This window comes from Mustela nigripes, chromosome 13, assembly GCF_022355385.1.
Source record: "Mustela nigripes isolate SB6536 chromosome 13, MUSNIG.SB6536, whole genome shotgun sequence".
NCBI classification, from domain to species: domain Eukaryota; kingdom Metazoa; phylum Chordata; class Mammalia; order Carnivora; family Mustelidae; genus Mustela; species Mustela nigripes.
The window spans coordinates 58,589,565-58,603,756 of NC_081569.1; the positions used below are offsets into that span (position 1 = coordinate 58,589,565).

Consider the following 14,192-nt stretch of genomic DNA (forward strand, 5'->3'; position numbering starts at 1 on the left):
TTGTTGTCTGATTGCTGAGGCTAGGACTTCTAGTACTATGTTGAATAGCAGTGGTGATAATGGACATCCTGCCGTGTTCCTGACCTTAGCGGAAAAGCTTTCAGTTTTTCTCCATTGAGAATGATATTTGCGGTGGGTTTTTCATAGATGGCTTTGATGATATTGAGGTATGTGCCCTCTATCCCTACACTTTGAAGAGTTTTGATCAGGAAGGGATGCTGTACTTTGTCAAATGCTTTTTCAGCATAAGATTAGTTTTTGAAGAGAAGGCCAAAGCATTACATTAAGCAGACCTTGAGTTCTGGGTGAGCTAACAATGAATGTAGAATACCGGCCAATTAATTTCCATTTTTAATAAGAACAGGTCGAATCAAAAATCTTAGGAATAGGCTAAAGGTCTGGCTTTGGAGTCCAGTGAACTCTAGAAATGACTGACAGACTGAGATACACTCTTATTGACTTCTGTCTCATTCTAAAAACACTTCTCCTTTGAAGGCAGCATAATCATATCGAAGCATAAACTGCCAAATCATTTCATGGTGCCCAGGTAAAGAATCAATCACTAGAAGGTATGGAAAGGGTCACAGAGTTTGGAAAACTGATTTGAAAGATAATTCTTTCAAAAAGGACAGCATTCCTTCTGAGAGGAGCACAAACATGGCAAGTCTTGGAAGAGAATTCTAATTCACTTTTAAGTAGCAAGCCTACAGTCACTGAAAATATCCTAATAGGACAGTGAAAACAAGGGGCACATGTACCCCCAATGTTCATAGCTGCAATGCCCACAACAGCCAAAGAGGTCCTTCAACAGATGACTAGATAAAGATGCGGTCCATATATACAATGGAATTACTCAGCCATCAGGAAGGCTGAATACTCACCATTTGCATCAACATGGATGGAACTGGAGGGGACTGTGCTAACTGAAGTAAGTCAAACAGAGAAAGACAAGTATCCTATGGTTTCACTCATATGTGGAACATAAGCAATGGTATAGAGGACAATAGGGAATGAAGGGAAAACAATGAGAAGAAATCAGAGAGGGAGACAAACCACAAGAGACTATGGACTCCAGGAAACAAACTGAGGGTTTCAGAGGGGAGGGGAGTGAGGGGAGGAGGTAACCAGGTGATGGGTATTAAGGAGGGCATGTGTGGTGATGAGAACTGGGTGTTATACACAATTAATGAATCCCTGAACACTACATCAAAAACTAATGATGAACTCTATGTTGGCTAATTGAATATAATTTTTTTAAAAATTCTGATAGGACAGAAAAAGTGTATAGGAACAGGAGCTTTTTCCCAGACATGTTCCATGTTTACTCTGAGACTCACCTTCGAATCAGTAGGTTACATGGAAACAAAGGGCTTGTAAGAATTAAAATTACGCCATCAGGATGATACCTTTTTCCTGCTACGAGAGTTTATGGTCCTGTGTTCCAGAGAGAGTTGACAGGCCATAAACTTCAGGTCCTTCAGGAATTTACAATAAAGGTGGTGCCAGTTGTTTTCTTGAGAAGTCATAAGCAGAAAAAGCTCAAATTTTAAGATCCTGAAGATTCTCTTTCCTGCTTTTCTTCTCTATCTTATTCTGGGGCAAGGCAAAGACTGAGGTCTAGAAGGAACCTTAAAATAAAAACTGATTTTTTTGTGTGTGCATGAAGTTATTCCTATACTTTGTGTCATTATTACATTTTTTTATCTTTACTTTTTTATTGTTATGTTAATATCACACATCATTAGTTTTTGATATAGTGCTCCAAGATTCATTGTTTGCCTATAAAAACCAGTGCTCCATGCAATATGTGACCTCCTTAATACTCACCACCAGGCTAACCCATCCTCCCAACCCCCCTCTCCTCTAAAACCCTCAGTTTATGTTTCTAGGAGTCCACAGTCTCTCATGGTTCATCTCCCCCTCTGATTTCTCTCAATTCACTTTTCCTTTCCTTCTCCTAATATCCTCCATATTATTCCTTATGCTTCACAAGTAAGTAAAACCATATGATAATTGACTTTCTCTGCTTGACTTATTTCACTCAGCATAATCTCCTCCAGTCCCAACCATGTTGATGCAAAAGTTGGGTATTCACCTTTCTGTTGGCTGAGTAATATTCCATTGTATATATGGACCATATCTTCTTTATCCATTCATCTGTTGAAGGGCATCTAGGCTCTTTCTACAGTTTGGCAATTGTGGACATTGTGGCTATGAATATTGGGGTGCATATGGCCCTTCTTTTCACTACATCTGTATCTTGGGGAAAGCACTGATTTTTAATAAGAACATTTTCTCCCTTACAGGATAATATTTAGAACAAAACAAAACCTGGAGTCTTCATGTTGCATTACATTATACCCTTGATTGTACCTGGTCTCATCTGAATTATAGTCTATATTCAGCTTACCAGTCCCTGTTAGAGGTCCCTTCAGTTGATGTGCTATGGAATGAATGGTGTCAGCTCTTTCAATGGCAAAATCCATTATTTAAGATCATTCCATCTTACTTCTCTTCTCTTAAACTTCTATAACATAAAGGCTCATTATACCCCAAATACCATTTGCGGAAACACATTAGGAAGGCATAAGCTCTCAACCCCCCTACACACACACACACTCAAATACCAGAAGCACAGGTTTAGAAAGCTGAGCTCCTCAAAAAGGGTATTGGGCCAAAATGGCTCCTCTCTGTCACCACTCCAAATTCCCACCCATGTCACCTCTCCCCTGACTTAAACCTTACAACACACGTCATTGCTAGGAGAGTCTAAAAGCATGACTTTAACTTCTGCTGGTACCCCCCTACAAAATCCTTCACATCAAGATGAATTATACTGTCACACATTGACATCGACAAGAACCGTTGTTATTTTCATGTCAACTGAAAGAGGCAGCTCAAAAAAGAAATTGCCTATCGATTCCTCTGAAAATAGTAGCACAGAATTCATTTTTTAAAGTCATCGTTAACATCATCCACTAACAGGATGAGGTTAAGCAAAAAATAGTCATGCGACATACTTATCCCTCCAAACTTCATTAAAGGCAGCACGATTACCTGCTCATTTCTTTTTCATCAGAAATAAACTGGACTTGTAGAGCCAATTCATTGTCAAAAAGTGTGGACATAAATTGCTCTCATGAATCCAAGTGACTAACCTGTAACTAGACAAACCTCTCTTAAAATAGAGCCACACAACTTTTCTTAAGTAGCTGATCTTTGCTGCTTTCTAATTTCTTTTAGTGCACTCTAGAGAAAAAAGTCTGAGTGTCTTCCCTTTTCCCTCTCTATATGGTATTTATAGCATTTTGATTAATACCCATGTTTCAAGAATATCACCCATCCATTTCCAGTGTAACATAAGACTAACCAAAAAGAAGATTTAGAAGACCTCTTTATGTGGTCTTTTTATAAGAGGTGTGTATCAAATTACTATCTAGAAAGTGGTTGTCTCTTTCTATGACATCTGTCAGTTTAGCATGGAGAGCATCAACACATTATTTAATATTTTAATAATTATTTATTATTTAACCCCCCCATCTTCAATCTATTTAAAATTAGAGCATTTACCATAGCACTCTCATTGGGAAACAGTGTGGATTTATGTGACTATGTCTTGCTACTGCTTACTTTTTACTACTGTCCATAATTTCTACATGTTACTCCAGGGAGATTAACCCAGCTCCTATCTAGAAAAAGCAAGCATGAATCCCTGACTACACCAATTATCACAGCCCATCCCCTGGCCACAGAATTTGCTTCAGAGATGAGAAGATGATTAAATTGGTTCAATCAAAGAAAGGCATAGAACCTCTGCTCAAAATTCTGACATAAATACACTCTCCAACAGGATGATATAGTTGCTGCATTCTGAAAGATGATAACTGATAATAAAAATCAAGTAATTCAGGGACTCCTGAGTGGCTCAGTCAGTTAAGTGACAGCCTTTGGCTCAGATCCCCGAGTCCTAGGATCAAGTCCTGCATCAGATTCCTTATTCAGCAGGGAGCCTACTTCTTCCTCTCCTGCTGCTTGCCTCTCTACCTGCTTGTGCTCACTTAGTCTCTCACTCTCACTCTCTCTCTTGCTTTCAAATAATTTTTTTTTAAATCAAGTAATTCAGTCAAACTCCTGTTTAAGCAAAGTATCACTGTTAATAAGAAAGCAAAGTCTATGCTAACATTGCTTTGTTGAGAAAAAAAAAATTTTCCCCCCTTTGGCAAGTTATACTTACCACCAGACATCAGAGAGGAGGAAATCTGGAAAATCAGGGCCCAAGTAAGAATTCACAGTGATTAAATCTGTCTGAATCCCAATGAAGTTGTAACACATAAAATCAAACACAAAGTCATCATAGCACTTGAGCTAGTTTTAACATAACTCACACATACATAAAATGTTGGTTTCTATAATGTATCCCTGATGTTACAAGATTGGCAATAAAATACAATTTTACAAGAAATTTCAATGAAAAAAAACCCCACTGACCAATTGTACCTCAAGTCTCAAAAATATCAAAGAAATATAATCCAGGTAGAGAAAATCCAAATATTAACATCATTATTTGAGGAATGGTCCCTATAAATGCAGTCATTGAATATAAGAATTCGGGAAAAAATTATGTAATTGAATTTACCCAACTTTCTCAGAACACGCCCAGCAAGTCTTTGCTTAAGATTCTTTACATTCTTCTATCATATCTTCAGTCTCCTGTTCATCTGTGCATTGAAAACAATAACCAAACTGGTTAGGGTATCAGAAGTTGTGCATAATTAGGAAAAATTATTCAATCTACACAACAGTTAGTCATTTTACACATGAGACAATAGCCATTCTCATTTAATACTTAATTGAACACTCATCACAAGCTGCATACAAAGTTTACAAGAAAACACAAAAGAGAAGGTACTTGCCTTCATTTAGCTTATAGCCAAGAGAAAACTTTCTAGGTTTTAAGAACTAAAATGGTTATGGATCTGGAGATGGCATCAACTTCCATTGTTGCTTGCTTTGCATTATTTCTGGGAAGCAGGGTGAAATCAAAAGAAAATGTGACATTCAGAGTGGATAAGAATTGACCACCTGCCATTTCTTCACTGTGAGGAAAAGACATGTGACACTAACAAAAATGGTATGGAAATATTCTCCCAACCTAGTGAGAAGATTACCAGAGAAGGCAGAAGTGATAAGAGAATCAACTAAAAGATGACGATAAAATTGAATCCAGAAATGAGAAAAACCAAAGCCCTCATCCACCACTGGTGGGAATATAAAATGGTGCACCCACTTTGGAAAAGTCCAGCAAATCCTCAAAAAGTTACCACAGACCCAGTAACTCTACTCCTACATATATGCCAAAGGGAAATGAAAACATACATCCACACCAAAATCGGTAGGCCAGTTGCTTTTTTTTTTTTTTAAGATTTTATTCATTTGGCACTTCTGGATGCCTCAGTTGCTTAAGCCTCTGCCTTCAGCTCAGGTCATGGTCTCAGGGTCCTGGGATAGAGTCCTGCATTGGACCCCCTGCTCGGCGGGGAGCCTGCTTTTCCCTGTGTGCTGTTCCCTCTTCTTGTGCGCTCTCTCTCCCTCTCCTTCTGTGTTAAATAAATGAATAAAATCTTTTTTAATTCTAATTTTTAAAAAAAGATTTATTTGTCATAGAGAGTATGAGTGCACAAGCAGGGGGAACAGGAAGTGAGGGAGGCTCAGCAGGGAGCCTGATGCGGGACTCAGTACCAGGACCTCAAGATAGTGACCTGAGCTGAAGGCAGATGCTTAACAGACTGAGCCACCAAGGTGCCCTGTAGGCTAGTTTTCATAGCAGAATTACATACAACAGCTAAGAAGTAAAAGCAACCCAAATGTCCACCCACTGATGAATGGATTAAAAAAAAACTCAGTATAGTCATACAAGAGATCAGCATTCAACATAAAAAGAATGGAGTATGGATACCTGCTACAACGTGGATGAAACTTAAAAAAACATTTGCAAAGTGTAAGAAGCCAGACCAAGAAGGCCACATATTTTTATGATTTTGTTTATATGAAATGTCCAAACTAGGCAAATTCACAGAGACAGAGAGCAGATTAGTGGTTGCCTAGGGCTGGGGGCATTGGGAGAAAATGGGGAGTGACTACTCATGGGGATAGCATTTGTCTGAGGGGTGAGGAAAATGTCAGATTGAGAGTGGTGATGGATGCAAAATTTTGTGACTATAAAAACCACTGCATAGTAAAAGTACTATTGAATGGTAGCCAAAAAATGTTATGTCCACATTCTAATCACTCAAACCTGCGAAAATTTCCTTCCTTGGGAAAAGGGTCTTCGCAGATCTGTTGAGATGAAACTGGATTCATCCAGGTGGTCCATAGGTTCAGTAACAAACATCCTTACAAGAGAAAAGCAGAGGCAGACTGGAGAGACACACAGAGAGAAAGGCAATGTGAAAAAGAAGTGGAGATTGGCAGGAGGAGGCCACAAAGCAAGAAAACCAAAAAACATTAAAAGCCTGAGAACCTGGAAAAGCAAGGGGGCATTTTTCCCTAGAGCCTCCAGGCAGAGTATGGCCTTGCTGACTCTGATTTCAGACCGCAGGCCTCTAGATCTTCAAGAGATCTAGGTTTCTGTTGTGGTCATTTGTTGTGACAACCACAGGAAATGAATCCAGGTATATAAAATATAGGTCGATAATGCTGTCATTTTTTTTTAAAGATTTTATTTATTTATTTGACAGACAGAGATCACAAGTAAGCAGAGAGGCAGGCAGAGAGAAAGAGAGAGGAAGAAGCAGGCTCCCCGCTGAGCAGAGAGCCCGATGTGGGGCTCGATCCCAGGACCCTGAGATCATGACCTGAGCTGAAGGCAGAGGCTTAATCCACTGAGCCACCCAGGTGCCCCAATGCTGTCATTTTTAAAAATCAGCCTAATCATTAAGGGCAAAATGACTCTCTCTTCAGAGATTCAAATGAGAAATGTAGTGGTGTTGCCAACACACAGACGAAAAATAAGCAAGGAGAAAGGTGGGATAGAGGAGAAGCAAACCTCAATATCCCATACATGAGAGGAGGAATGGTAAGAGTGGCCCGGGCCTTCCCAGATACTATTTCTTCTATCTGGAGTGTTGTCCTTCTTGACCACCCAGTAAATGACCATCATCCTTGGAGGCTCAACTTGAACATCACTTCCCCATCTCCCCAGTGTTCATTCCCTCTGTAGTGTGCCCGTGGACTTTGTCCCAAAGCTCTTACTACTCTTGTCTTGCCCCTGCTGTGATTTCCTGCCTAAGTGGCTACCTTCATCAACAGATGATGAAATAATTCAGAGTTGGGGTTGTGTCCTATTCCGTATATCCTAGAACAATGTCCTTAATGAATGAATACTGATGTCCAGATCCAACCCCTAGAAATAGATTTAATTCACCTGGGATGGAACCAAGGCGTTGGTCTGCTTTAAATCTCATCAAGCGATTCTAATATGTTGCCAATGTAAGAGGCATTGCTGAAGGGATGGACTTGGTATAGCTTAAAATGCCAGACAGAGCTGAGGCGGATGCCAAATATACAGAGGACAAATGATCCCACTCCAGTTATATGTGTCTCCAAATAAATTATTAACCATGAAGGAGTTGAGAACTCAAGCTAGGACATGCTTGCTTTTGGTGGTTCAAGGGAAGGTTACCCAAAAGCAAAACGGGAGGTATGCTTAGAGCAATAAGACAATCTGGAGAAGGCAGGATCTTCATTAAAATGAAATTTAAGAAGAAAAAGGAGGGATTGAGCAGATGGAAAAGAAGATACTTTCTGACATTATTTTCACCACTAGTAGGACTAGTCAACAATCTAGTCCAGAGCTTCTCCCACTTTAACAAGTGCACAGATCACCTGCTGGACAACTTGTTACAATGCAGATTCTGAGACGGTAGGTCTGGAGCAGGCCCTGGGACCCTGCATTTCTAACAAGCTCCCAGGACTGCTGGTGCACAGATCTAGTCCACAGGATCTTAACTTTTTCATTTTACCCAATTTGAATGAAGAACTGGAATCACAAGCTCTTATTAACTGATAAAAGAATAACACATCACAATTAAGTACCAAACCTCTCCAAAATGCCATTGTTAAGACTACTAAACAAAAGGATAAATGATATTTTATGAGATGAAGAAAATAATTGGTGGCACATATTTGCAGGAAAAGCCTACCTCAAATCAAGAATGAAAAAAGCATGAAAGAAAATTAGTTGAAAGTGACTTAAGATAAATTCATTGAATATAACTAAAGTGTTACATCAAAAGGTAATGAACTGTGGAAATCTCTCATAGCAACTCTGATATTTTGATCCAATAAATTTGGGGGAGTTAAATTACTAAGTGCATCTGAAAGGCAATGAGTTCTCTTGAAAAAAGAATTTAACAAATAATAACTAGGAGGCCTGAGGGCACACACAGTTTGAGAGAAACAGAACCCCATCAAAGCAACGATGAGTTAAGAATTTCCCTAAGAGCAAGCCAACATATTTTTCAACGGGAAAAAAAAAAAAAAAGTTAGCTAGTAGTGTTACTATTTTAGAATCTCAGTGCTCCACTACAAACCAGAAAGCCTATATTCCAACAACAAAAAAAAACTTTCTCAAAACTATCTAGTGCCTAGGAAACCGTTCAGGTGGTCAGAGTAAGGACATACAGTAACACATGTACCCTTCACCACTGCAGCGTCCTTCACAAAAACCAATCCAACTACAGCCACCCCGAGTTCTGTTCCAAACTTACAATCAGTGATGACTCCCTATATTGTATGCCTGAGACTAATTTAACACTGCATGTGAATTATACTGGGACTAAAATAAAAATGGATGGTAAATGAGGAGGAAGTTACAACCAGACAAATCTTCTGATGGGCAATTTTTCAACATGGAGTATCAGACTGCACAGTTGTAGTGGTTGGTCAACTTGTTCTGAGGACCCCAATGGAATAACGTAATTAGCTTTCTGAAATCTATACTGAAATCCATATTTCTCAAATTCTTATAGTAGTTATAGAATATATAACCTTGTATATAGCTTGTATGTATAAGCTTATACTATGTCTTGTATAGTAGCTATGTAATATATAATCTTGTAGCTTGCATTAATTTGACAAACTGAATGCCCCATACCAGGGACTCTGACTTCTGGAAGTCGGGCTAGGGCCTTGGACACAGGTATAAAACAAGAAGCAAAACCCTGCCCAAAGATCCTGATGCTCTGTGCTTTGTAACAGTGCTTCTCAAACCTCACAGTGTCACTGGGGGATCTTATTAAAGTACAAATTATGAGTCAGTAGGTTTTCTAATAAGCCCCCAGTAACTGGGCCACACTCAAAGCAGCAGAGGCTTATAACATGGTATGGAAATCATATGGCTCCAAAGGACCAGGCACATGAAGTCAAGAGGGGCAGACGGGGACCCTGTCCCCCATGCCTCTTCCAAAGGGAACATCTGCTCCTCAGCTCTCCTCACTGGTGGAAGGAACTGCTGATTTGTCAGAAAAGTCAGAAGTCCAGGCTTTTATGGGAAATCTCCTGATTAAATGTTAAATGCAGAAGTCCCTCTTATCCACAAGGAATGTGTTCCAAGACCCTCAGTGGAGGCCTGAAACCATGGATGATACTAAACCCCATATATACTATGATTTTTCCCGTACATACATACCTCTGATAGTTTAACTTATAAATTAGGCCCAGTAAAAGATTAAAAACAATTCTAATAAAATAGAACAATTATAACTTACTGTAATAAAAGTTATGTGAATATAGTCTCTCTCAAAATGCCTTGTACTATACTCACCCCTCTCATTGTGATAATGTGAGGCGATAAATGGCTCACACGATGGGATGAAAGTGAATGACATAGGCATTGTGACACAGTGTTAGCCTACCATTAACCTTGACAACAGGCCGGGAGAATCACCTGCTTCCGGAAGGCTACTGACCACAAGTGACTGAAACCTCAAAAAAAGAGGGACTAATACTGGGGCACCTGGGTGGTTCAGTCGGTTAGGTGTCTGCCTTCGGTTCAGGTCATGATTCCGGGGTCCTGGGATTGAGCCCCATATTGGGCCTCCTGCTTGGCGGGGAGTCTGCTTCTCCCTTTCCCACTCCCCCTGCTTATATTCCCTCTCTCCCTGTCTCTGTCAAATAAATCAATAAATAAAATCTTCAAAAAAAAAAAAAAAAAAAAGAGGGACTACTACTATCCCACATAAGCCAACCAAGTCCAGTCACTGACATAATCATTTTATGTGGACTTTCTCCTTTGATCCTTATTGAACTATTAAACTATTAAAACCATCTGATCTTAACAGATAAGGATACCAAGGTGTAGAGGAGATAGATGAAGTAATTTGCCTAAGATCACTGCTAGTAAGAGAGCAAGCATTCAAAGCTGGATCTGCCTCACCCAGAGCCCAGACTCCCAACCACTAGGCCAGATTCTGCTGGTGGGTGGGCACGCCCAACCTCCCTCTGCTCCTCTAGCTTCTAGTCTGGGATCCTGCCACTTACCCAGACTACTGCAAGCTTTAAGTAATTAATTTGCCCTCTGGGCTTTTGTTCTCAGTTTCAATTTACAGTGACCAATCATCCCAGTTTGCCAGAGAGGAAGGGTTTCCAAGGACAAGAAACATTCGATGGTGAAACCAGGACACTCCTGAGCCAACCAAGACAGTTAGTAGCCCGAAGTTTTTATTTAAGGTTGTTATTTTTAAAACAAACATACCTGACTCACTCGTTATAAAAATTTTTGAGACACCATTCATTATACGGGTCCTATGGGAAAATTCCACTTTGTTTCCCTTGAAGAGTTAATACATTTCTGACCCCTTTCTTTACTACATGACTGACTTGGTGTCCCTTTTTGCCCTACGCTACTACTGTTGCTTTCGTTATTCATATTTTCTTCTTCACTATATGAACTTGATAAGTAGATCAGATGCTTGGTGGGAAGGAGTATACCGTACAGGCAGAGAGAACTTTTTGTTGGAATTCTCTGGAAAGCAACTCGACATAAGATAACTCGATTAAACACCAGACTAACCACAGACCTGAAGAGCTTCCTCTGTGAGCACCAGTGTATTCGGGGGTGTCTCAGAGGTGACATGGTGGCAAAGAACGCTTACTCCCCACTCTCCTCGCACTTGACTTAGGGCGGGGACGCAACCCACCTCGTACCATCTTGTTCCACGGGCGCCAGGGAGAAGAGCCAGCTCCAGTGAGTTCCGGGGGAAAAAAAAGCACGCTCGGCCCGCCCCTTCCTCCACAGTCAGCATGCCACCCGGCCCAGCTAGTGGTTCCACCTGGACAGGTCTCCACAGTGAGGCTTGAGGCTTTCACGTGCTTCAGTTCACTCAGAGGACGCAGCATTGGAAGACCGTTGGGCTGCCCACCCAGGTCACAGCAACCCCCTATGTTTCATCAGCAAGGAAGTCAAACTCCTTGCTCGGTGCCTTCCTCAGAATCCCTCTGTCTTTAAATGGGTTCCGATCTCGGTAGAGAAGAGAAGACACTACCAATCCCCTACACCCCCAACAGGGAGTGAGTACAACACTGAATTTACTGGAACTTTTTAAAGATTTTTTTAAGATTTTATTTATTTATTTGACAGATAGAGATCACAAGTAGGTAGAGAGGCAGGCAGAGAGAGAGGAAGCAGGCTCCCCACCGAGCAAAGAGTCTAATGCGGGGCTCTATCCCAGGACCCGGGGACCACAACCCGAGCTAAAGACAGAGGCTCTAACCCACTAAGCCACCCAGGCACCCCTAAAAAAGATTTTATTTATTTATTTAAGAGAGAGCACATAAGTGGGGTGAGGGGTGGGCAGAGGGAGAAGCGGATTCCCCACTGAGCAAGGAGCCCACCTCAGGGCTCGATCCCACGACCCCCTCGATCCCGAAGGCAGATGCTTAACCAGCCGAACCACCCAGGCATCCCTGAATTTACTGGACCTTGTATCCAGAAAGTCAAGTATCAGTATTTACCCCTAAGCCTAAAGCCCAAACAAGAAAAATGGAACTTTGAATACAGCTGTGAGGTAGATCCTTATCTTTCAATATCACAATTTAAAATGGCCCTCAGTATCATTCAGCTGGGTTCTCTTTTTGAAGTTTTATCTGACTCGGCCTTTTAGAAGAATTTTAATACTTGGAACAGACCTCAGTTCCTCAAGAAAAAGAAAAGAATATATCAATAATATCTGCTATTGAAAGAGAAAATGATAACTGGTTTTTCTTAGTGCAGTCCAGTCCGTAGAAACCCATCTGGAATCACATTCACATGTCACTGTTTCCTAAGAAAGACCTGAATATAACGTATCAGCTGAAAACACTGAGACTCCTCATTCAAGTTACACCTGTAAAAGGCTTTGTGCCTGTAAAAGGCTTTGTGCCAAGAAAGCAGGCATGGCATTCAGTTTTGGCGTTCGCTTTCATAGAAAGCACATAATTACAACTTAGTATTTAGAATAAAATTGATTAGCAAAAAAATTGATTAGCAAAGTATTTTAATCATAAACACTGAGGTTAGTAAAATTAAAACCTCCAACCTCAGATATGCTAACAGGCATTCAAGATGATAATGTAGGACCTATTCCTTAAAGTCTGTTATATAATAAGCGGAAAATTAAATATGGTTCACAGATTCACCATGATGCCATCCATCTTCATCCTCCATACTCTCAGGAGTTGTTATAATCAGACATTAGGATTATCTGGTGCCTTCCGAGGCAGGTTCTGTGAAGTTAGAGGTAAGCCACCGAAGCTTCCTTCCATCAAGTCACATTAAGTTCTAGTTCATTCTGTCTTATCAGTTCTACTCAGAGACAGATATACATCAGTGTGACCCAAGTTCACACAGAAGTCAAGTCATATTTTAGTAAAGTACTGTTCTAAACCCTTCCACACAGACTCCATGGGGATGAGATCGCATATGCAACAAATTATCACTTCTAACTTGGTAAGTATGCCTACAACAGACAAAGAGGAGATGCAGATGCTTTCCCTAATAAAAACCCTTTATCCAAATAGAAAGAAAATACACCACGATCTTAGGGCAGAACAAAGTTCTCACAGTTTATTAAATGAAGATCCTTAGTGGGGAAAGGCAGAACGCACCCATCTGATGGAACTGCATGTTGTAAAAAAGAACTCTCAGCTGGATACAGACTTCATAGCTTGTAAAATCTCATTAAAAAAAGAAAAAAGTTGCAAATCTTTATATAGCATGGGAGGCTTGCATAATTCTTAAGCAATACCACCTGCTTCCATTCATAATGTGAAGAGTAAATGTGAACCACATTTTCAGCATATTATTCTAAAACTGAGCAATTTAAAGTTTCATTTCTTAAACAGGCACTTAGTTTAAGGCAGCACTTTGGACATCAAAGGAGATGTAACAATAAATCAAAGATAGGATGTTTGTCCTCAAAAAAATTACACCATTTTAAGGAAGAGAAGATGTGTGTGTGCCTAAGAACTTCAAGACAATATGTATGAAAGGACCTGATAGGGGACCAAGGGTCTTGGACATTCAGAGGGGAAATCAAACTTTTTAAAAAGGGCAGAAGGGAAGGTTACCTTCAGAGAGGATGGAATTGGGATCCCGCTACCAATGAAGAGGTACCTGAACATTCTTCAGGGGACAAAAAGGTATAGAGGTTATCCAGGAGCAGAGGAAAGTCCTGGAAATCCCAAGACCAGATTAGCTATAACCTGAATAACACGTAGAAGACTAGTTAGAGACTGACTAGGAATAGATGGAAGTCAGATTGTGGAGGCCTGGACAAGCAAGGGAAAGAATTTGGGTTATATTCAGTAGGCAGTGGAGAGCTACAGAACTTTTCCAAGCTGCGGAATGTGGTTATCAAAGCTGGACTTTGGAGGGATTCGTTTGGTGGCAGTCAACGACGGCTGGAGGAGGGGAAAAACCAGAGGTGGGGAGGACTGCTCCAGGGATCATCACAGCGGTCCGGCTGAGGCAGCACGAAGAGTGAGGAAGGGATGGGCATGGGAGACGCTGCAGAAGCAGAACAAACAATACTGAAGGTCGAAGGTGGGGAGCAAAAGGGTGAGGAGATTCGATGATGATTCAAATTTTGAGCCCGGGTGATGGAGGAAACAGAAAGGAAAGAGGAAAATCTGAGTTAAAAGGAAAGATGAGGAAA

At 40.6% G+C, this 14,192-nt stretch overlaps 1 protein-coding gene across 1 annotated transcript in view; it reads right to left on the reverse strand.

Annotated features, from left to right (window-relative positions):
* Positions 1-4,200: 4,200 nt before the first annotated feature.
* Positions 4,201-14,192, reverse strand: part of FSIP1 (fibrous sheath interacting protein 1) — a 181,387-nt gene continuing 171,395 nt past the window's right edge. The window contains exon 12 of the mRNA XM_059371172.1: positions 4,201-4,718. Coding sequence (XP_059227155.1) covers positions 4,672-4,718 — 47 coding nt within the window. The 3' untranslated portion in view covers positions 4,201-4,671. The remainder of the gene's footprint in view (positions 4,719-14,192) is intronic.